Consider the following 24,718-nt stretch of genomic DNA (forward strand, 5'->3'; position numbering starts at 1 on the left):
TTTGATATGTGGGCGGTCGTAAACTGAACCCACTGAATTGTATAAATAGACACTCGACCCTGTCTGCGGGGTTCTCCCTTTTCAGCATCTAGTTGTGCGTGGGATGAACCTCTGCAGCTGCAGGAAACTTTTAGTAAACTGCTTTCTTTGGAAAAAACCTCCAGTTGTCTGTCTCCTACTTCCACTGCGTCCGCACAGACACACAAGCCGAGAAGAGGGGAAGTCTGGTTTCCGCTACATATGAAAATTTATTTCTATAATGAAATATACATATTAAAATACACAAAATAAAGTCATATACAGTAAACACAGAACATGAGTTTAACATTCATAGTTAAAAATTCACTGGGCAGGCCTGCTAGAAGAGGCCTATTGTCTCTGAAATTCTGACTGCTGAAACTTTGAGTTTAATTTAAGAGAAGAGAGTGAGATATAAATAAGTAAATATAATAAGGAAAATGAAAATAATAGAGTCTCACTTATCCAACATAAATGGGCAGGCAGAACGTTGGATAAGCGAAAATGTTGGATAATAAGGAGGCATTAAGGAAAAGCCTATTAAACATCAAATTACGCTATGATTTTACAAATTAAGCACCAAAACATCATGTTTTACAACATATCGACAGAAAAAGCAGTTCAATACATGGTAATGTTATGTAGTAATTACTGTATTTACAAATTTAGCACTAAAACATCACAATGTATTGAAAACATTGACTATGAAAACATTAACTACTAAAAGGCAAACTGCGTTGGATAATACAGAACGTTGGATAAGCGAAGTTTGGATAAGCGAGACTACTGTATTCAGTGTAGAGGTGCTTCCAGTTGCTGGTAGCATGGGAGAGCTTGTCGGGGGAAAGTCAGTTTTTCTCCTCCATCAAAGGTATTTCCAGACAATTTAAGCAAAATTCAGTGTAATTTCCCACTAAAATCTTTTGAATTGCAAGTTTCAAATCGTCACAGAATGACAAAGGAGACAAAGGGTGCATCTATCTATTAAAATAATGCAGTTTGACACCACTTTGAAATGCTTTGAAAACATGGGAGCTATATTGCTGTGAGTTTTCTGGGCCATGTTCCAGAAGCTTCTGTCCTGATGTTTCACCCACATCTATGCCAGGCATCCTGAGGTTGTGAGGTTTGTTGGAAACTAGTCAAGTGGGGGTTTATATATCTGTGGAAAGTCCAGGGAGGGAGAAAGAACTCTTGTCTGTTTGAGACAAGTGTGAGTGATACAATTGGCCACCTTGATTAGCATTAAATGGCCTTGCAGCTTCAAAGCCTGTCTGGGGGAATGGAGCTGTAATTTGACGAGGCACCAACAGTCTTTAGCAGTGAAAGCTAGACACTGGAAAACTATGATTTCAATGGATTGAGCCATGACAATTAAAGTGGAGTCAAACTACACTTATTCCACTGTGTAGGTGCTCCTCAATTGGTTTCTAAATGTGACCCATCGTACTGTGTAGTTTGTGCCCATTTATTCTCTTTGGCTACAAATAGCCAGAGTCGGGTTATATAACAAACAGCTTTCTTCCCTCTTAGAATCTCTGTGCTGGCTCTTTAAAAGAACGAGAAAAACACCGTCCAGAAGCGAAAGAGGGAGAGGGTGGGTTTAAACCCGTCCCCTTCCGGCTTCCATCCACGTGTCCTCTTCCTCAGCCTGCCGGGAAGCAGAGCCCTTCCTTCCTCTTTGGCCCAGGAACTCCGTTTCCTATCAGCGACTGCTGCACCAAAGCGCATGCGCGCGCGGCGGCACCCAGCGCCCGCCTCTTCCCAAAAGGCTCTCGGGAAGGAGAGTTCAGAGCGACGGGCATTCGCGGACGCTGTGGTAGCGAAAGGACTTCACGTCCCAGCATGCTTTGCTGAGACATTGAGTGTATGTGTGGTTAAAAAAAAGAGGGGGGTCATTCGTCACGTGCGGCGCGAGGTGCGTGTTCCGTTGATGCTGCTGAGGGAAGAGGAGGAGGAAGAGACGACGACGGAGGAGGAGGAGGAGGAAGGAGAAGAGACGGCGACGACGCTGCTGTTGTTGCTGCTGCGAGGGGCCTGTCGTCGTCGTCTCTGTCGCTGCTCCTCAGCAAGGCCCCGGAGGAGACCCCGCCGCCACCGTGGGCAGCATGAGCGACAACGATGACATCGAGGTGGAGAGCGACGTGAGTCTCCATCGTTCCGCAAAGGCTTCTGACAGTAGTGGCGCCTCTGGCCCTCGCTCTCACAGCCGAGGTTTCAGTCTGCGCGACGTCAAGCTCTGTCTTCCGTTCCCTTCAATGAGGCCCCCTCAGGCACACAGAGCGCCCCCCCCCCCAGTATGCCCCCCGGGATTAAAGAGGGAGGGCCTACTCTCCCCCGGAAGTAGTACTGGGAAGGGAGGCGGGGTCGGTTGTATTTTCGAAGGCTTTCATGGCAGGAATCACTGGGTTGCTGTGAGTTTTCCAGGCTATGTTCCAGAAGCACTCTCTCCTGACGTTTCGCCCGCATCTTTGGCAGGCGTCCTCAGAGGTTGTGAGGTCTGTTGGAAACTCTGCAGTTGGAGTTTATATATCTGTAGAATAATGTCCAGGGTGGAAGAAAGAACTCTTGTCTGTTGGAGGAAAGTGTGAATGTTGCAGTTGGCCGCCTTGATTAGCACTGAATGGCTTTGCAGCTTCAAGTTCGGGCTGCTTACAGCCTGACCAGTATTTTTTTAAAAAACGATAAAATCAGGACAATAAATAAAGAACAATACTTAAAAAGAAACAAGGGAATTCCAGAAGGGAAACAATCAGGGCCAACTAACACCTCCCAACAAAGGATTCCCCCAAGTAGTAAGCAGCGAGACGTTGAAGCTGCAAGGCTATTCAGTGCTAATCAAGGTGATTAATTACAACATTCACACTTGCCTACAGCAGACAAGAGTTTTTTCTCCCACCCTGGACCTTCCACAAATATATAAACCTAGCACTTGCCTAGTTTCCAACAGACCTCACAACCTCCAAAGATGCTTGCCATAGATGCAGGTGAAACATCAGTAGAGAATGCTTCTGGATCATGACCATACAGCCCTGAAAATCACAGCAACCCAGGGGTCCGTTGTGTCTGGGGCAGAGGGGGAGAAAGAGGAGGGGGGATCTAAGTAGGCCTGGAACATCTTTGTGTAACTGGTGGGAATGGGGAGGGGGATTAGGAAGAAGGTGTGGGCTGGTTACGATAGAGGAGTTGGGAAGAGTGGACAGCTGGATGCAGAGTCTTGTGCCTTTCCAAATACATTAGCTCTCGGGATTTTGAAGTACGCGTTTGACTGGGGTGGGTAAACTTAAGGGGGAGGGAAGGAGGTGGAATGGATGGGGTATAATGAGATGGAGGGCAATTGTAGAATCTTCTTTCTTCACAAGTACATTAGCCCTTGGTATCCATTAGGGTTTAGTTCCAAGACTCCCTGTGAATACCAAGGTCTGTGGATGTTCAAGTCCCATTATGTACAGTGCCATGGTAAATTGTGTCCCTCGTAGAAAAAAACAAAATAAAGGTTTGCTCATGGGAGGTAATGATGTTACTATTTCATCTACCCACATGGACAATTTTGGGTAATGTTGTATTTTACATTTCATAATTCTGGACAAGGGAATCTCAGCTGTAATACTTTTTCCTTGTAAAAAGATAAAAATGGAATTGCGACCATTTCCTGAGACTGACCTAGTTGGGTGTTAGGGAGGCAGGAATCTGCAAGTGGGTATAATAATCAAGCCCCCCCCTTTATTTTGTGATCTTGATATCTTCACTTTCAGCAGTAGATTTAGTGACTGCAAATTGCACTCTCCTCAAAATACCTCAGTAATTGGGTTCTGGTTTTGAGGGGTTTCTGTTTGTTGAATGTTGCACTGCTGAGGACTCCCCTCCCTTGTTTTGTTTTTGTGGCTGCTGGCAGAGGATTTAATGAGTGGGGAGCTGGGAATTCTCTTATTTCGGTGTTTAATCTCCTTAGTGGATTATAATGGAAACACTGGCTGCTACAGAAAACTTCTCCAAAGCAGCTTGATTTGACTCTTGTTTTGTTGCTGAATATTTTATATGTATTTGAATATTATTTTTAACACCTAGAGTAATTTATAACAGGAATATCAAGCTTTATTCTAGAAATCTTCAGTCTAATGAAAAACCCTATTAGTGATAATAGCAGAGTAGCCCGTAATACTACCAGATGTTTCATCATGATACTTGATACAAGGATGTAATTCTTCTTGTTGCATTTTGTTCCTGGATGCTCTGTGACATAGTTGGGTTGCTTTCCCTAGAACAGTAGTTCTCAACCTGTGGGTCTCCAGATGTTTTAGCCTTCAACTCCCAGAAATCCTAACAGCTGGTAATCTGGCAATGATTTCTGGGAGTTGTAGGCCAAAATACCTGGGGACCCACAGGTTGAGAACCACTGCCCTAGAAAGTTGTGAATGGCATGGTACACAAGCCCATGAGATGTCTATGGATTTGAACCAATATTTTTGTTTGTTTAGTGTACAGTTATATGAAGCAGAATATAATGGGTTTAGGGAGAGAAAGATGTACTCGTTTAAAATTAATGGGATTTAAGTTGCAAAAAATAAATTTTAAAAGAACAGCTTCAATCAGCGTTCCCAATTTTCTCCCAATATACAATAATTACAAAGAAAAGTATATGTGCTAGTATTGATTTGTAACTAAGTAGAGTATTTACACAAACTAGGACCATAATCCAGCATCTGTCTTCATACAGACCCCATGAACTCTGATGTTTTATCAACTTAGAGACAACGATAATAGCAAGATAATTTCTTTACAGTCTAATGCTGTAACCATTAGATTCAACTATGAAGAGCCATAATATATTTTGTATTACATTGAACACCTGGTTAAATACGTGTTTGTCCAATATTTATTTTACACAACATATTTTAGCATATTAAAATACAGTTTTAAATATTAATTTTGTGTTTGATAGGTATCCATGATCTAATTTTAAGCAATATAAATGCAGACCATTATCAATTTTTAAGTGATTTGAGTGTGTTAGACTTTTGTTTTTAGTCAGGCTATTTTTTATAAATGAGTTTTAAAATATTTGTAAATCATGGATTCCTATTCCTCAAAAAGCAGATTGCTTTTTCCTTCTGAGTTACACCTATTCTGTCTTTACTTTCTTAAGAATACTAAGAGGTCTGGCTGAATCCTTATTAAGTATGACAACCATGGTGTAAAAAGCTGTTTCTCCTTATATTAAAAACAGGAAAACATACTTTGGAGGAGGAATTCTGTTTCCTTGGTCAGATATGTCATCACTGAAATCCACTGGCAGAATAATGAAGCAAAATGATTTATGTTTTTTTTCTGATAGGTGTGCATAGTAGCAGTGATAAGATAGAACTGCGGACACTTCTTAAAATAAAACGAAACTGAAAGTGTTAGCCAGTTGGCAATATACTCAAAGTTCAGCATTGATTAGAGTTGTGTATGCCAGAAAATCAAAATTATGTTTTCAACATATTGTATGATAAATTATGTTACACATTGGGAAAGGTGAAATGTGTAAATTTGTACAAAATCAACTGTCTGCAGACTTCTGACGTTTTAAAAAACGTAGTATTAGAGGGACAATGCTGTTACAAAATTATTGGATGTATTTTACCGTGTTTCAACTTTGTGATGTTTTAACCTTAATCTAGATAGATTTTAGAAACCCTGTATTGAGTGACTTCTGGGATATTTTCTGACCCCATGGGAATTACAATGCATTCCAGGGAATTTGGATGCTTCATGTTTACAGGTGTGTTTTTGATTTCAAGTGAAGTGCCTAAACACCAAGGAGCAGAAAACATATGTTCACTAGGGCTGGGATATTTATTGTGATTAGCTAGTAATCCTCTGCCAAAAATGGAAAGAATGTAATTTCTTTCTGCATTCTAATAATACTACTGCTCTTTCTGAGCTGAAAGAAACAAAACAGAAATCTTATGAATCCTCATAATTAGAAAATTGACCTAAACCCTTTTATTCCTCTGCAGAATGGCCCAGCAATAATGTCATTATGGAGTTATTTCTATCCCAATAGCAAAACAGGTTCTACTTGAGAAAAGTCCCTCAGTGAAAGACCATTCTTTCTAAAAGCAACCAGAGCATGGCATTTTGATGCCTCATTGCTCCTTGGATGGAAATGTCCCACATATAATGCTGGTTTGCTTTATCTGCTGCCCTACACAAGTTTGGCAAGTTTTAAAATGTTGCACAATCATCTTAAAACGTATTTCATCCAATGTGGAAATGTGGTTCAAATAGTTCTGTCATTGTGCTTAAAAGCATAATATCAAGCTGGGATTCCTCTACTGAAGGTCTGGTGAGGTTAGTGCCTCTTTTCAGAGCATATTCATCACAGCACTGTTTATTTGTGTTTTGTATCCTTCTGGATCGACAGACATATACTGCTAGAATGAGCATTTATCCCTGAAAATTGGTGTTTGTCAGTGGCTGGATCCAGTCTTGGTGTTTATTGGTTTTAATGTTGCTTGACAACCATAGTCTATGTGCCCCTAAAGGAAGCCATTTTATCAGTGACTCTAACCATTGCTCTTTTTACATGTTGTAGAACCTCAGTTTACTTATTTGTTTATTTATTTATTTAATTTGCTATATTTATATCGCACCCTTCTCACCCCAAAGGGGACTCAGAGCAGCGCACATTAAGGCACAATTCAGTGCCATACAATACATATCCAGCAAATAAAACATAAACATTAAAACAACCGCTAAGATATACTAGTGCCTCAGAGCTCTTTAGATTCAATGCTGAGGTAGCCTTATCCCTGATACCATGGTTACTCCAGGGCTTCATATTGTTTATTAAACATCTCAGCCAGGGGTTTGGCCAGTCCATATTTTGAGCTCAAAGTGCTTTTAATTTGATAGACTTCTCCTTGTCCAATGCCTTCAGTATTTGTTTTGTTCACTACATGGAAAAACATGTTTCCGGAAAAGCTTTCTATAAACGTTTGTAGTATTTTCTCTATTTACATTATTTTTTGCTCTGGGTGTTTCCAGATGTTGTCTCTGGTTCTTGTAAAATTTACTTTTTGCGGATTTTTGCACCAGAATTTTTAATTTCTTCCTCTCATCAGGGATGTCGTTACTGGAAGATGGGCAGAATGAGCATTGAGTCACAAATAATAATTCTGCCTTCCTCCATGAACTTATTCAATCCTCAAATTACAATAACTCTTCAGTTAATTATTTAGAAATGCAATTTCGACAGCCAAAGAAAATGAGGCAGACAAAATTAACAAGGAAATGTGAACAGTTCTAGATATGAACAATTTTAATTCTCTGCAATGCTAAAATTTGGGGAGTGAAGAAAAATGTCATTGGGGTGGGTAGATTCTGAGTTGTTGGACAATGTCCCAATTCCCACCACCATAACTATACCACTACCTCTTGTGATACTATTATCTCTGCTTGATTCTTCTTAGATGGGATTAAGTAGACATGTGCTTGCTTTGAATGGGAAGGTTGTTTTCCTTACTGATACCTGCTTATTGGCATAATTTTTCAACCACTAATTTTAATACTTTTAAAAAAAAGTATTTTAATGATAACGTTTTTATATATATCGAGAGGTGGGAGCCACAATGTTTACAGTGTTGCAAATATAGTACCTTTTCACACTGATTCAAACAAATAATAGAGGTACCAGGTTCCTTTTGATACGCAAGAGTGAGCACCCACAAGATTTTCACAAGTACAGGGTGTTTGAAATGAACTCCCCATTCACCATTGAATTTGTATTTTAGGAGAACTCATAATGTATTAATAGAATACATTCTATTTGGTTTTTAGTAGTGGTGGTGATATCATTTACTTGGCAATTTACAGAATATTCTAGTATAACCATCCTAGAGGTCATCAGATTGGAAGGCCATGGGTGTTTTTAAAATCTTCCTTTCCCAAACTGGAGAATGGTCAATCCTTGAAGAAGAGCATGAGTTTCTGTATTGCTGCAGGAAGACACATACCCAGAATTCCTTAAATGATGGAGAACATAAAAAGGAACAAACCATGCCCGTCTTGGAGCTGTATCAGAACTCTCCTCCCCCCCCCATGCTCCCTGCCAGAAAGTTAAAAAAAGAAAAAGAAAACACAATGTTCCAATAAACATATAAACACCCCATGCACTCCTACTTTAATTTTTGTAAGCCTTCGGAGTATTTGAAATGTTTTCTCTAATATAGGATGACTGTATCACTGTTTTTGTGATGTAGGTGGATTTAGAGGTAATTAAAAGCTGTATTGATGATAGTTAATATGCTACAAGATCTTTTTTGATCTAGTGAAATTCCAAAGACTTGTGCCTGCCATTCCATCTAAAAACTTTAGGGAAGTCGTCAGAAGAATTCATGTTTGCATTAAAAATGTTACTGTGGCTTTCTGTGTTGTCTCTAGAAGTGTATTTATTCAAGAGAAAGATTGGGTAGCATTTCTTGAGGATAATGCAATGACAAGTGATCCTGCCTCAGGAAGCAAGGTTCCATTTCATTTTTTATATTATAGTTTGTGCATATGAGTTTTTGAATCAGTTATTCTGGTATCTTTATATCTTGTGAGGTATAAAGACAAAATTACAGAAAATGTAAGTCAACTGTGCTCTGTAAATAATCCGCAGGAGTTCTTTTTAAATTTCAAATTGAAAGACATTGATTTTCTTTGGTGTCATCAATTGTCCGTCACTAGGAGATAGTCTTTTCAAGAGCCAACATAATCAGCACGAAATCTGTACTGGTACAGTATTATGGACAGAGTTTGGAAAAGTTCAATTTTCAGACCAAACGCCCAAAACCATCTAGCCAGTAAGATTCTGAGAGCTGTTATTTAAAAAAATATTCCAAGCTCTAGTTATGGTTGGGTTTCAAGGTGAAGGGATGTCTGTGATGTTCAGTGTGATATGGCCCAGTTGTTGCTGATCCTAAAATCTCTGATTTGCCTGCTTACATATCAGTTTGAATAAACAAGTGAGGTTTCTTATTAATTTCTGTTTTTTTTTAAAGTTTGCATAACTAGTTTTGTATGTTAGGAGCTAAACACCATAGATTATTTCTTGGTCTGACTCTGCATGTATCCATAAGTCCAACCTGTCAGTTGGTTGTCTGTGTTTAAACTTAGCAACTTCACTTTCCTTTTCTTCCTTAGCTTTTTCTTTCTTTCTCTGGAACTGAAATTTTCCTGAACAGTAAAATGGTTTTTAAAGTAGCTGATGAGGTAGTAATGGAGAGTAGCATGGCAGTGGGCCACCTTACACTGATGAATGGGGGCCAGTGTTTTCCTGCTATCCTTATTCGGCATTTAGCATGGTTTATGCCAGCCAGAACTCATTGGATTAGATCTGGCAGTCTTTCCTAAATTCAATTTTCTTGCTTTGAATCCTTGCCAGTAATACGTTATAGTAGAGCCAGGTGCTGCATTCACTGTTAGCTGGATCTGCTCTTACAAAGCAGATGCAAGAACGAGACATTTTAGTACACCACAACCAATGGTATCCATATCAGCTCTGCTGCAAAATGCCATGTGTTATCTCATTTTCCTGAATCATGCACACACACACACACACACACACACACATTTATATGCATAGAGTGATAGGTAGATAGTGCACCTCTACTAAGCTAACTATCTGTGTTCCTCAACATTTCCTAGATGTTGCCAAGGTCACTGTTAAATGGTCAGGTGTGTTTATGGTTGGCCTTAGAACGAAGGGAATGGAGTTCTTAAGAAGAACTATTTGGCCGTGAGGGGAAGATAAAAATTCTTTTTAACAATTCTCTGCCAACCTTGACAAAATAGTGAAGAGCAGAGACATCACACTGGCAACGAAGGTCCGCATAGTCAAAGCAATGGTATTCCCCATAGTAACCTATGGATGCGAGAGCTGGACCGTAAGGAAGGCTGAGCGAAGGAAGATAGACGCTTTTGAACTCTGGTGCTGGAGGAAAATCCTGAGAGTTCCTTGGACCGCAAGAAGATCCAACCAGTCCATCCTCCAGGAAATAATGCCCGGCTGCTCACTGGAGGGAAGGATATTAAAGGCAAAGCTGAAGTATTTTGACCACACCATGAGAAGACAGGAAAGCTTGGAAAAGATCACGATGCTAGGGAAAATGGAAGGAAAAAGGAAGAGAGGCCTACCAAGGGCAAGATGAATGGACGGTATCCTTGAAGTGACTGGGTTGACCTTGAAGGAACTGGGGGCAGTGACGGCCGACAGGGAGCTCTGGCGTGGACTGGTCCATACGGTCACGAAGGGTCGGAGACGACTAAACGACTGAGCAGCAGCAGCATCAGTTATTTGGGACTTAGTAATGCTGGCAACTTGGTCTGGCTTTTGACAGCAGAATGAAACATTGCTCTAATTTTAATATTTTTATTTCGGTCAATGACCAGAATTAAATTGCTCTAAAGAATCTGACATCAGGTATCAGCACTATTAAAAATAATATTAACAAGTCTGGGATGCTAGAACATTTACTCTGTATTACTGTCTTTTCTTGATCTGTTTTAGACTCCATATTAAACAATTTCTTCTGTTAAACCAGTCCTGTCCGAAGGATATACATAATCAACTATGAACAAGGATTGTAAAAAATATATATAGCTATCATGGTTGCAGTCTTCCATTTTGAATTGTCAACAAAAGACCTCATATTTGTAACAAGTATTCTTTGTACAGATTCGTGTTCAATGTCCTTATGAGAAAGGATCTGCCACTAATATTTCTTTTACAGGTGATATGATTGATATTAATTTTGCTACTGTGTTATTTGTGACATTGACTTATATCTTTATTTTGCTTATCTGAATTGGTTCATTTCCAATGCATGCTTTTTTACTATTTGTCATATTTAATAATGAACCTTAGTCACTGCACAGTTTTAGTGACATGTGCCCCAAAGGCTCCGCAGAGCACAGTTTGAGAACCCCTGCTCTAAAACAAATTGTGTACGACATAGCCACTTGCTCTGTATAATGGAAGACCATGGTCTCAATCCAGTTGTTGATCCCAACTAAAGTAGATGCCCTGAATAATGGATCCCAAATTAACACAACTTTCAACAAATAATGTAGTGTACATATGTCAAACTCAAGACCCATGGACTGAGTCTGCCACCATGTCATTTTATGTGGCCCTCCAGCTGCCAGAGTCCAACTCCTGTATTCCTCATCATTAGACATCCTGCCTAGAACTGATGGGAGTTGTGATACAGTAACATCTGAAAGATTACAGTTTGTTCTGTTTGATCAGGATAATGGGGTTTGAACAAAGATACAAGGATTCTACATATGACGTCTGACTTTAAAATGTCCTTTAACCATTCTCCAACCTTAGAGCCACAAGTCCTATTGGGTTGCAATTCTCATCATCCCCAGTCTGCATGGTGGATAATCAAAAGTGATGGAAGGTAACATTTAATAATATCTGGGGACCCAAATTGAGTAAAAACTTAAGGATACCAACCACTGTGTAATATATATATAGTTGGCCCTCTGGAGCCACAGATTCTCCATCCATAGATTCAATGGCCCTTTGAAGGCAAATGTAAAGCTGATGTGGTCTTCAATTAAAATGATTTGACACCCCTGATTTAGTGGGTTTATTCTAGGAACTAGCATTTGGATTTAAGAGTATTTAACTGCAAAATTTCAGACTTTATCAATACATCTTGGGCATTTGCCATCGCCATTAGAGCAGCTTGCTTATCTTTTACTGAGGAAAATGAATTGCTTTCACTTTTACATTATAAGCAGGTTCGCAGGGTTCTGGCATGGCCTCCCCTTACAACTGCAGGATATTAGTGAGTTTGGGATTTCATATAGATGTGGTTATGATGGCAAATCATATAATTCAGTTGCAGCAGAATCTGTCTTGATTTTTTTTTTTTGCTGCTTATTGAACTGGAACTGTCAGGTTCATTGTGGGTTTTTTTAAGTGCTAGAGGACCCTGGGCCCATTGGTGGCCTATGTAGTGAACGATGTGACATTTTCTTCATCTCTAGTTCTGTTCTACCTCTGAACAGAATAATTTAGAGGAAAAGTACTTTGAATTAGGAGTCTCGCTACACCCCTGCATTTCTGTTTACTTCTAGCAGCCAATCCCTGATTTCTGTGTTAGGAACAGGGTGTGGGATAGTTGCCAGACCTGCATGACTACAGGCTGATTTGATGTTTGGAAGGTGGTGCTGCCTGGATTTTCTTGAAAGAGCATGGAAAACGAAAGGGTTTTAGATGAGTTAGAATCAACCTAGAGAATTGAAAGCAAAACCTACAGGGTGGCAGGTGTGTTGTTATTGCAAAAATATTATAGTTCTAAGTCTAAATTGGTAACTGTTTCTCTTTCCAAAGTAGAAAGCCAAAAAGTGTTTCCTAACATATTTTCCACCTATTAATTGGAATGGGGGTTACATGAATCTGAAATCAGGCTTTTGATACAAAAAGAGAAATGTCACTTTTAAATGATGTTCTAATAAGAAAATTCACAGATGAATTCACAGACTAATACAGGTCAGCTGTCCACATGCACTGGTGTTAGGACCACAGGACTGCTGTGAAAGTGAAAACCTACAAATTAAAAAATGTGTTTTTTTCCCTGAGAGAACATCTGTCTAGAAATGTTTAGGTCCTCCAGCACAACTCTGATCAACTTCCACTACGAGCTGACTATAAAATAATACTGACAAGCTAGAGATTCCTAGAGAGAACATTTTAATCCAATCTGTAAAAGTAAAAGTAAAATCTGCAAATATGGAGAGCTTGTTCTGTCCTTTTCAAATTGCAAGAAACACCCTTCTTTGTCTTATGGGGAGAAAAATCTTTGCACTCTGTAGTACTTTTGCACTGCATTTGTCAATCATCAGTTTGGAGAACCTGCATAACAATAAGTCAGATAAACAAATTAAGAAGACAATTTTGTATTTAGAAAAGCAACATTTCTTGAATATTCAGCCACAACTGTACTAAATAGGAGAGCACGTGGATGAGCTCCCTTTATCAGCTCCAGCTCAGGATATGAGGGAAGCCTCCCACAAGGATGGTAAAAACATCAAAACATCTAGGTGTCCCTGGGCAACGTCCTTGCAGATGGCCAATTCTCTCACACCAGAAGCGACTTGCAGTTTCTCAAGTCATTTCTGACATGAATTTTTTTTTCCTTTTCTTTGAGGTTTGATTCTGGAGACTCTGCCTTCTTCTTGAGTATATCCCAGTCCAAGCACCAGGGATGTTTTGGAATCCTTGTTTTGTTGTCCATGGAAATAATAAGAACCCTAACAGTTCTTCTTCATTTTTTTTTTTACTTAGGCTGACAAACGTGCTCACCACAATGCACTGGAGCGAAAACGTAGGGACCACATCAAGGACAGCTTCCACAGCCTGCGGGACTCTGTGCCATCGCTTCAGGGAGAGAAGGTGAGTTTATTGAGAGAAGTGATCTCTTTCCCCTGAATTCATCCAATCAGTAACAAGAGAATTACTTCCCAGTCCCTTTTTGGGGTGTGTTTATTAAATGAGAGAGGGACAAAAATAGTCTCACCTAGAAGGCCATTCTGTAATAGTCCAGTGTAGTTTATTTGAAGTTACATTCCAGCTCTTTTACAAATTTATAGTTGACCTCCTCATGTGCTAAAACAAAGGGAAATTCTTACTGTATCACTAATTTTTTAAAAAGTTCTACATGGCTGAAAATCTTTGCCTCTTAGGAAAGTTTTTGGTAGGTGGCTTCTCAAGTGTGATAAGATAGTTCACCTCCTTGCATATGAAAAGCAGAGTCCTCCTACCTTCTTCATTGGGGAGGCTGGTTTAGATTTAACTGATGACAGTAGTGTATAGATACAAAAAGCTCCCTGTTCAGAGGCTCATGTAAAAATTCAGCAATTAATCTGTTCCATGCATATGTTTTTTCTTCCTTCCATTGAAATTTGCTCTTGTTGAGTGGTTATTTGAATGATTTCCTGTGAGAAAATGCCACTGTTCAATCTATGTTTAAAGATTTTACAGTGGAATATAGGATTATGGCATAGGAAATTCAGGTAAACATTCTTCAGTCTAAGCAGAGGGAAGAAGCAACCAAGTAGTCTGAGATACTCTCAGCTTTGTGGAGAATGAAATATTATTTTGTAATTCTTTTTTGTTTAGAATTCATTGCTCATAATGCTAGTAGATAGCATTTTGCTTTTCTCATGGCTAAAATGCCTGTCCTGAAAAGGAATGAGGAAATAGTGTCCTCCTACTCCTCAACAGAGTTGACTGCAATAGCTCAGTACCTTGATAGGCAGCATTTTTCATGTGCAGTCACCTCTGATGACACCGTGTCCTAGACATGGTCAAGGCACACCCATTTGTTTGTCCTGGCATGTAGACATTTTTTTCAAAAATGGGCCCTAACTTTTAGTCATTGTTATTGTGAGCTAAAATATTAGCGCAGAAATATCCTCTCATAATTGAATATATAAGTTGTTGCTAGTTAAAGTATATAGCCTAAATTTCTGCTTTTTTGCTTTAGGACAAATGTAGATCCCTGCCCTAAAAATCACAAGAAGTGGAAGTGGACATCCAGTCACCTAAGGAGCTAATTTTCTTTATGGGAGTGTTGTGTTTGGCTTAATAGAGCTTTTGGTGGGGGCTACAAGTAAAGATTTAGCTCCCAGTGGTTGAATATTGACCACCCTATTTCTAGTGCAACAAATTTCACATAAAAACAATTTTCATTATTACTAGACTTGAATTGAGGTGTTAATGGTTTGCCAAATCAAAATTGATCAGCAGGATAACATGAAAGAATAATTGTCGAATTATATTCTAAATCATGTCTTAGGGCCTGGAGAGAGGACAGCTTATAATTAAATAAATTGAAATACAGAATGACTATATAGTAATGCCCCAACTTATCTGTCAGCTTTCTTATATTTATGATCAATCCCAGACTGAATTCTTAAAAATGTTTCTCAAAATGGTTGCTGTGTACCTTCAAGTCATTTCCAACTTACGGTGACCCTAAGAATCTACTACAGGACAAGGTTTTTTTGACAAGATTTATTCAGAGTGTGTGTGTGTGTGTGTGTGGGGGGGGGTTGCCTTTGCCTTCCCCTGAACTGAGAGAGAGGGAGTGATTTACCAAGGCCAGTCATGGTTTCTGTGGTAAAGCAGGGATTTCAACCCTGAATGTTTTGTGTAGCCCAACACACAAAACACTACACTATGCTAGTTCTCTTTTTGAAAGTTACCTTGAGTAAATATCAATTTCCTAAAGGGAAAAAGTTTTATAAATGTGGGGTATCCATAGAGGATCTGTGTCCAAACCTATTTTATTTCTGATTTTGTACTTGGGTTAAAATTTAAAGGGCACTCTTGGTTGATTGAATAAAAGAGTATGGGAAGTTATGAGAAGCAGTAACCTATTGATTTAAACTTGGACCTCAGCTTTTGACAGGAATTGGTGATCTGATTTTAAATCTGAATGACCACTTATTGGTTATTGGCAATCTGAAACATTGTCTTACAATGAATAACCATCTTGTTGTATTCTGTAATTTGCATGAACAGGTACAGACATTCTCAGAATGTATAATGTATGTGATGAAAGAATTCCATCCCTCCACTCAATGAGCATGATACTTACAAATTATAGATAACCTTTGGGTGTTAGTAGACGATTTCAAAGTAAATTTGAGATCCTTCATCTTCTTTATGAAAGCCAGAAGCCAATGGTTATTGGAATGATAAATCATTGCAATTATGTACTCATAGGTATTCCTGATTTCTTGGAGATGTAACTTGAACTATACTTGCTCCATGTATGCAAGAAAAAGTAAGACTTTCTGGTGTCCCCACATGAGGGGTGCTAACCCTAGGAGTCCAGTTTTTTTCCTTGTTCCAGATAGTACATGCTTATTATTTCTGCTGGTTGCGACATCCATTTCAAACCTTTTACCGTCCTCTCTCTGAGACTCTTCCCTTCCTCCTTGTCTCATTTTTTAAAAATCTTACTTTCTGTTCTCAGAGCTACTGAAAGAAATGTTTCTGGGTGACGTTAAGATTAGTCAAGGTCTGAATAAATTGATAGAGAAGAAGGTTTTTAAGATCAGATCAGGGGGTGGTATAGTTTTTAGCTTTGAATATGTTTTTATGGATTTTAACTGAAAATTTTAATAACATTGATATTTATTTCTGTTTTAATGCTTGTATATTTGTAGATTTTGGATTGTATTGAAATGCTTTTAATGTGAGCTACTTTGAGTCTCCTTGTGGAAAGAAAAAGCAGGGTATAAATAAAAAATCATCATCATCATCATTGTTACAGCCTTCATTGTGGATGGTCCAGTTCAGTACCAGGGCTCAGGTGGTGTTTATTGCAGTCAGGCACAGACTTTTTCTTAAGAGTTGGAATGTAGACTCATGCTCCAAACAGTGGAAAACAAGTACGCAAAGAAAGCTGTAGTTCTAAGTATGAGAAAGGATGAAAAGAAGAATACAATTTTCTTTGTGCTTCTGGAATCCATTTCAGCCCTTCCTTCAGTTCTCTCAATCTAGAGGTTGTAAAAGCTTCAGGCTACTATGGAGGAACAGAGATTTCATTCTGAGCACCAGCTCTCAACTTAAGCAAGCCACCCTCAGTCTAACAACAATGGCAGAGGGCAACAAGGATCAGCAAAACTGAGGTCATCTCACCAGTGGGTCTTACATGTGACATGTCTGTTTCCAGAAGACAAGGGGTAAACACCAGCACTCTTCTGAATGCTGGCGTGGCTAATGTGTTGAGGTGGGTTTTTGTTTTTTCCCATTAGCATTCTTATCTTTGCCTCCCTAGCTATCTTATCAAACTGTCTGCTTCTCTTCTGAATGTCTTTGGCTGTAATAGTGGCTGACCTCCTAGGGTTGGCTCCTCCACTCCCCACATGCAGACACTGGAAGGTTTTTCTTTTCTTTTTTGCCCATCTAAAGGAATGGGAGGAGCATAACCCAAGCTGCAAGAAGTGCCTCCCTTATCTGCTAGAAACAGACACACCACAGTTAAGAACCAATGTTCCCTTTTGCTCATTCTGCATTTTGCATTGGGCAAAATTGTGTGAAGGAGTGACATACACATTTTCTAGTATTGATGCTGAGAGTGAGTTTGCTGAAGATATGCCATTGTGGTCCAAGTGGGAAGTATTGCATATACTCAACTGTAACACACACCTTTTTTGGCTAAAATTCTTAGCCAGAATTGGGGTATGCATTACATTCGAAAGTGCATTAGAATCGCGCTTAAATCTGCACCTCTCCCTCCTTCCAGCATCCCTCTAAATCCAGATGTTTCCCTCTTGCCAAACCAGGCAGCCTCTGCAAGTCAGCGAACTCACCAAACACCCAGACTTAACATGCCGCTGCCGCCACAACACCAGGCTTGAGCTCCTCTCCTTTGTCAGGGCAGGTCGTGCAAGAGCAATGCAGTGCCTCACCTCCTCTTTGCTCACCAGCTGGAAGCCCTGGTCCCTGCCCTTCACACGCGGGCATCCAACGGACGGGTTGTTCCAATAGAAGGGAGGGTCATGGCAGGTAGAACGATGTGGCACACAGTGCCTCAACACTCACACTCTCTTGGACGTGGCTCCACCATGTTGCTGTGCAAGACTTATCACTCCAGCTCCAGAAAGAGAAGGGGGAAAGAGCCAGAGTATGCGTGCAGTTGGATCCAGAGGGATGCAGGACAGCCCTCTGTGGGAACAAGATGTTCTTGGAGGTGTTGGGGTCAATACTTTTTACTGATGCCTTCTAAATTGTAATACTTCAGGAAATATTAAAGAAGACTGATGAATTGTATGTAACATCAATAGCCTATTCATGCGCAGGTATGTGTTTGCAGTGATCCTGGTTCAAGAACAGAACAGATAAAGAAGGATAACTAATTCAGTGGTGTGATCTGGATGTAGCAACACTGAATGAGATTTGCAAATTATCATGCGGCATAGTGTACAACTCTGATATAAGTGTGGTCCTCTGTATGAATCTTGGGGAAAATAGTTTGCTATTGTCAGACAGTAGTAGTTATCATTCTAGAATAATCTGAAACAAAGTTATATGTAGATATTTTTTACAGCTACTGATTTATTTGGCCTATGTATTTATCCACTTTAGCTAGTAATCTGGACCAAGTCATTTTGTCAATAGATCCCTTAAAAGCAGAGATAATTTGATATTACATTAGAAGTTATAATTTGTGGAGAGAATATTGTGTGATTCCTTAGATCCAGAATTATGTTTTCTTATTTTCTTTTTCTTTTTTGCATTTAAAGCTGTGATTAGGCAGTATGCCCCTATTAAATGATAATAAACAACTAGAAAAATTAAAAATTAACAAATACAAAATGTGGCATTTCAGAAATTATATCTAAATACTATATTAACTGTTATTTACATTTTGGTTGAATCTTTTGCCTTACTCTTTGCAGTATCAGAATTAAAGTAAAATTTAATTATGTGTGAAATTGGTTGCCGTTCTACTGCATCTTCAACTGGCAGAGCCAGAAGAGGGAGTAATTTCCACTCACACCTTCAGCATTTACCATATATTAGTGTTTGTAGGTAACTCAAATGTTTTAGAGATGCAGAGGATGAAAGAAAGAAAGACATACAGACCTGTTGCACGAGAAGACTTGTGCCCATTTAGAAGTGGGTTTAATTGGTTTCTCATTTTTTCCAATGCAGAGGTTGAAAAATGCAGTGAAGGTCAGTTTTCAACCTGTTTGGAATTTGCTGAAAATGCACCCTGGAATTTACTGAAAATCTATTCTCTTGTTTCCATTTCTAAGTTGACTGGCTAATCGCTGGTGTTTATGCAATTTTGCAAGTCAAGAAGATTGTGAGGTCTTGAAGACTAATGTTACCTCAGGCAATATTTGGAGACGTTTAATGGAATGTTTCTTTTCCAAAACTTTTTTTTAAATTAGGGTATGGGAAACTCAGAAAGAATTAGTAGCTATATAAAGTTTGGGGGGCAGTAATATCACTGTGCCTAACATAAAGATACCTTTTTGCCAGTAGAAGTTAATCTAACGTTTTATTGTTTTTCTTTCTCTAGAGACTATTTAAAATAGTTTTTATTTTTGTTTTTACTGGGGGTGGTTGGTGGGGTGTGCTTTCCCCCTTATGTTGAGAAACTATTAAATACTCAAGTGAACTCAGATAAAGCCAACCAAACCGTACAAACTATTCTTTGAACAAGGGATCTTGTCCTTTAAAAAATCTTATTTTTATTGTTTTGTTTTACCTTCACCTGTGACAACATTAGTACCTTTAGTAAATCACTGTTCACAATAAGGAGCACATAACAAAATTCTGTTTCCACTGGAACCAACCCTAGCAAAGTTGCTCAATCCTGCCTTTTGGACAATACAGCCTCACTTTTTCATCAGCAGGACAGGTTTGTCTCTGCTTCACTAGATAATCCTGTCTTCCTGAAGGAGAGGGGAGGGGAAGCTGTATTGTCTAAAGAGCAGGATTGAACCGCTTCAAGAATCCAGAATTGAAGATCATGTTCATGGGAAAAGAATAGCCATCAATTCCAGTTGTCTTCCTTTCCCTTTTCTTTCTGGTTGTAGACATAATAAGCTCTAAACATTACAAGCTACCAACAGCCCTTATCTTATTTCTCATTGAATACGAGTCTCCTAAACATTAATTTTCAAAATAAATGTGGATGCTATAATGTATACCAGTATAAAGTCGCAAACTACTTTGAAAAACTTCGAAAAAGCATTTAGATAAAAGTTCTGGGAAAACAGGTAAGCAGGATCACTGTCATGCGGTCAGTAAAAGTGAATCGTATTTAGGAGTGCTTAAAGAATTCTTACAAACATGGGAAGAATTTAAGATGAAGGAAATGATCCACATGCACAACTACCCCAGGAATTTCATAATCTACTTCTTCAAAATTACCTAGTACTTTGGCTACATGTCAGTTCAAACAGTCGCTTCAACACAAATGGAAATCAAATCCTGAGCCAAAAAAAAAGAGACCCATGTGATTTCTAGAATTGAACTTTTCATAAATGTAACATAGGTTTTATTGTATTTATTTTTATATATTTACAGTATTTATATTCCGCCCTTCCCCCCTCCCCCCCCAAAAGGAGGCAGATCACAATGTACATATACATGGCAAACATTCAATGGCATACATATTCAGACAGAGACGAAGACACAGAGGCAATTTAACATTTTCCAGCTTCATGAGGGTATACTCAATTGCGGACACAGGGGAAGCTGCTGCTTCATCCACTGTGACACCAAGTCCTTGATGGAATACCTCCTCATTTCTTTCTGCATGCTGCTGGATGATTTTATGGTGTTGTAAATTAGTTTAATTAGCCTCCCCGCATAAGTGGTACCTAAATTTCCTACTTGATAAATGCAACTATCTTTCGGGTTGCTTAGGTCAACAATGAGCTGGCTATTTTTAATGGTCGGGCGTTCAATCCGACGCAGGCTGGCTTCGAACTCATGACTTCTCGGTCAGTAGTGATTTATTGCAGTTGGCTACTAACCAGCTGCACCACAAAATGTGGCAGGTAAAATTTAAGATAGCACCACAATAAAATATGGTCTACATTGAGAAATTGCCTCCCTGTGCAAAAGAATTTCCAGTGTAGCAATCTGTGTGAACTAGGACTTTATCTGGTATGTTTTTTTCTTACTATTGCAACAGGCATCCCGGGCCCAAATCCTAGATAAAGCCACAGAGTACATCCAGTACATGCGTCGGAAAAACCACACACACCAGCAGGATATTGATGATCTAAAGCGCCAGAATGCACTTCTGGAACAGCAGGGTGAGTAGCTTAGATGGTCCCCTAAGGTCTTATTCTTTGCAAATAGGCTGTCTAGTGCCTAGTGGAAGACATGGCAGGCTTTTAAAGTAGCTTTTGAGTGTAGTTTTAGTTAGGATGAAAGGGATCAAGAATTCTGGGTGATGACAATGCTTCCGTTCATCCACACAGTAGAAACTTCGGAAGTGGGAAAGCCCTCCTATTCCAAAACTCGAAACATGTTACTCACATGGTGATTATGGTTAAGCCACTCAATTGACCACTGTAAGTGATGGCAAGTCCTTTTAAGGTATACAGATAATAAATTCAAGCCATTCTATGTAATTTCTGTTGCCCCATACCCAGTAAGTCAGTATGGGCATCCTAAAACTGGCCATATTTTATGGAAAGGTCTGAAGTGGTGAAGCTTGCAAAGGCAGATAGGTTCACCTTAATGAATTGATCCCTAAGGCAACCTGTGGCTCACTCTTTCTGCACCTTATTGCAGATTCAGATAACCAATTTCTGATCGCAGAAATGACTGGGGAATAGTAACGACTCAGGAAATTGATTTTTATTGGTCAGAGTTCTGTTAGGGATTATCTGCACCTATGTTTCTCTTATGGGTTCTGATGTCCATTTTGGAGTATTGTGGGAATTAGTATTCTTTCTCTGTGTGGTGACCAAAGCTCCTCCACCCCTTGTCACCTTAGAACGTACTGATCTCAACCTGTATGGCTGTAACATTCTTTGGAGCAAGTAGGATGGTTTGGAGAAGCATCTGGGTACACCCTTCATACCAGATGTGAAATGATACTGCATTGAGATCTTTCGGAATCCTTAGCATTGCTGTGATCATTGTGTCTCTGTCGGGTGGAAGGATATAGCCAGGTATTTCCTCCAAACCTGCCTGCTTACTGTGAAACGTGGAATGGCAGTTTATAGTAGTTTCAGATTTATCAGTAAGTTGGGGAATATATATTAGGCTCAGCGTAGCGTAGTCTACGCATGGATATTTGCAGTACACTGATACTGAATTCAGGTCATTATCAGTACATCAAAAATGTGTTTATACCTTTGTTAATAACTTTAAAATATTTGTGTTCCGATTGTGGGATATAAATCTAATATCAATAAGATTCTGTCAATAAAGTGCACATATATAATTGTGCCCTATTATCAGCAACATTGTGAGTCACCTCTGCCTTTTCCTGTCTGTTTCCTTATTCTTGGTTTTGCATTTTAGTTCGTGCACTGGAGAAGGCAAGGTCAAGTGCTCAACTGCAGGCCAACTATTCCTCTTCAGACAACAGCCTCTACACCAACCCCAAGGGCAGCACCATCTCCGCCTTTGATGGCGGCTCTGACTCCAGTTCAGAGTCTGAGCTGGAAGAGCCCCAGAGCCGGAAGAAGCTTCGTATGGAGGCCAGCTAGAAGAGGCCTCGTTTCCTGCTGCCATTAGACACTTGCTGGCTGCTTAAGGACTTTCCTCTTTCCCCTCCTTTAGTAAAGGCTCTCGGACTGCAACTTCTTCCTGTTCCTTGTCCCTTTCAGCCCCTTCTTGAGTTAAACCCATATTATGGCATGGCAGCTTACCTTTTGGAAGATCCCAGCAGCCGTAGTGTGAAGCAGGATGCGGATTTCTCTTGTCCTGCCCTGTGGTTGCACGTCTCTAATGCCAGGAATGCCCAGGCCATTTGATGAACTCCATGAGTCTGTAATTGCCTGGTCAGGACAGGGAGCTCTCTATTCTTCCAGTAGAGCCACACCAGCCTCTCTGTTGCATTTTTCCCTGACCAATCTTGATTTATTTCTTGGTGGAAGGGAGCACATGATACCTGTGTACATGTCTCTTGTTTGAAGTGACAGTGCAGGATTCACAGTGAGGCAAAGAGATTAATTTCCTTTTTGTATCTTGGCAAATGATTAATTGGTATTTATTTCCTCCTATGGAAACTCAATCTGGTCAGATTCCTCCTCCTCCTGCGGACATTAGTGTTATGAAGCTACAGATTCTCCCTATGAACAATTCTTCCCTTTTTGAATTTCTCAAAAGAAAAAAATAGAGCCAGCTTTTTTAAATGTAAATACACCACATGCTTTGTTACTTGGTACTAATAACGGCGTCGAAGCGTGACCTCTGCCCCTGGCAACTGGGCCAGTTTCCCATGTGGGTCCTGGGGGCATGGGTGGAGTGAGCAAAGGCCTCTGTGCGTATGTGTGCATGTGCACGCGCATGTGCATGGGCGTGCGCATGCATGTATGGGTGTATATGTGTGACCTTATATTTTTGTCTTCTTCCCACTCTTGTTTGTGACGTTTTATGAATTTAGTGTATACAAATGTAGCTTGGTCTCTGTCCAGGTGTGAGTCTATTCCATGGAACCGAAGTATGTTGTACATACTGCTCAAGAATTGTCTTGCAAGTTAAGGCTTCCCTTTACTATAAGACTATAAATAAAAAAAATATTTTATCCTTCTGAGTGGTACTGGCATTTTTGTGGGAGAATGGTTAGTACTTTGCATCATTTGGGAAAATAAAATGTTAGGTACTGAGAAAAGCAATAAAATAGATGTTTGGGAAAAGGATCTTTTGATTCTTATCACATAGCTATATATTATTTAGTAGATCCCAGTTTGGAGCCCAAAAGCAGCTCTCAGTGCTCAAATACACTAGGTATGTAACCAAACATAGATGCTTCAGTATTTTTTTAAAATTAAATCATATCTTGCCTGTTCCCTGATACAAGACCCAGTTCAGCTAAACCAGTAGTTGTTGTCTAATGGTGTGAAACCACATTTTCTCCATTGGATTCCTTTCCATCCCTATCCAGAACACCTACTTTAGATCCTGAATAGGTCTATTTTTTACGTCATACCTGGCTTGGCCAGGATACCATGTTCTGACAAGAATTATGTTTCGTTTTATTTATTTAGCACCAACAAATGCACAGCCTACATCAGTTTCTGGGGCATCTTTGAGTTTTGCTGTTTTGTAGGTTTGATTTGAATGGTTAGTACATTGAGAGGAGCTGCTTTTAAATATGCAGATGTTCTAGTATTAACATGGGATTATAAGGATTTAGTGGATTATTTATTAGAGGTAGAATGTTACATGCATGCTGGAACTTTGCCCTGCTCCCAAGAAAGCTGTAGGAAAAATGTAGTCTTATTTATATTTCTTACTTTCTGAATTAAATTTAAACGTTGACTGATCAGTAATATTATGAAGTAGTAGATATTACAAGGTGGCTGGAAACTTAAAATCCATTAGATTTTGAGGCAACACTTTTAGCACCATACATGACTGCAGTTCAGACTTCAACTTGAAATGTTTTATTTGCTTAATATAGTTGCCAGTCCTTCAACTAGATGACAGCTCTCTTCTTCTATAGTGCTTTTGGAAATGGCTACAGACAATTTGAGTCTTTGAAGTAGTATTTCATTTTGTTCTCCCCATTGTTACTCTTTATCTTTGTTGCCACATTATCCCTTGGTAGCTGCTATGTATCACCATTTACCAGTAAATCTAGTTTGGTCACTACTAGGACACAACATTTGACTGCTCTGATCTTAAAACTAGGAAACAAAACCACATATTTCTAATGAGATGTTCACCAGATGCTGAGATACTAGCCAGCAGGCCATGATCAGAACAAATAAGAGCTCAAGCTTATATCTGAGATCAAAATTTTGTATTAAAGTACTATGTTGTTGTAGAAGTGTCGTTGTATTAAATAGAATAGGCTTGTAAAGGAAATTCTTTGCCAGATTCACGTTTTCTGGTAATGCAAGAGAAGTAACCTCTTAAGTGCTTCTGGTGTTTAGAGGTCTACATCTTTTGATGTTCCACAGGGCAGAGATTATTCCCACGCAAGAACAAAAG

The 24,718-nt window shown here is 39.4% G+C and overlaps 1 protein-coding gene across 2 annotated transcripts; it reads left to right on the forward strand.

Annotated features, from left to right (window-relative positions):
* The first annotated feature begins 1,806 nt into the window (after nucleotides 1–1,806).
* Nucleotides 1,807–23,311, forward strand: max (MYC associated factor X). 2 transcript variants are annotated; one of them, XM_062967208.1, is made up of 4 exons: nucleotides 1,807–2,162; nucleotides 13,349–13,455; nucleotides 20,726–20,856; nucleotides 22,079–23,311. In XM_062967208.1, the coding sequence occupies exons 1-4, from the start codon at nucleotides 2,127–2,129 to the stop codon at nucleotides 22,264–22,266; spliced, it is 462 nt and encodes a 153-aa protein (XP_062823278.1). In that variant the 5' UTR covers nucleotides 1,807–2,126; the 3' UTR covers nucleotides 22,267–23,311. The 2 variants fall into 2 exon arrangements, with proteins under 2 accessions (XP_062823278.1, XP_008109812.1); XM_008111605.3 differs by having other exon boundaries at nucleotides 1,813–2,162; nucleotides 13,349–13,456; nucleotides 20,733–20,856.
* The last annotated feature ends 1,407 nt before the right edge of the window (nucleotides 23,312–24,718 follow it).

The sequence above is a fragment of the Anolis carolinensis genome, chromosome 1 (genome assembly GCF_035594765.1).
Source record: "Anolis carolinensis isolate JA03-04 chromosome 1, rAnoCar3.1.pri, whole genome shotgun sequence".
NCBI classification, from domain to species: Eukaryota; Metazoa; Chordata; class Lepidosauria; order Squamata; family Dactyloidae; genus Anolis; species Anolis carolinensis.

What these genes read in the sequence shown, in the direction of transcription:
- max (XM_062967208.1), top strand. Translation starts at nt 2,127, where the DNA reads ATGAGCGACAACGATGACATCGAGGTGGAGAGCGAC. An exon ending in ACATCGAGGTGGAGAGCGAC is followed by an intron (nt 2,163 to 13,348) that starts GTGAGTCTCCAT and finishes TTTTTTACTTAG; the next exon opens with GCTGACAAACGTGCTCACCA. An exon ending in TGCACTTCTGGAACAGCAGG is followed by an intron (nt 20,857 to 22,078) that starts GTGAGTAGCTTA and finishes TTTGCATTTTAG; the next exon opens with TTCGTGCACTGGAGAAGGCA.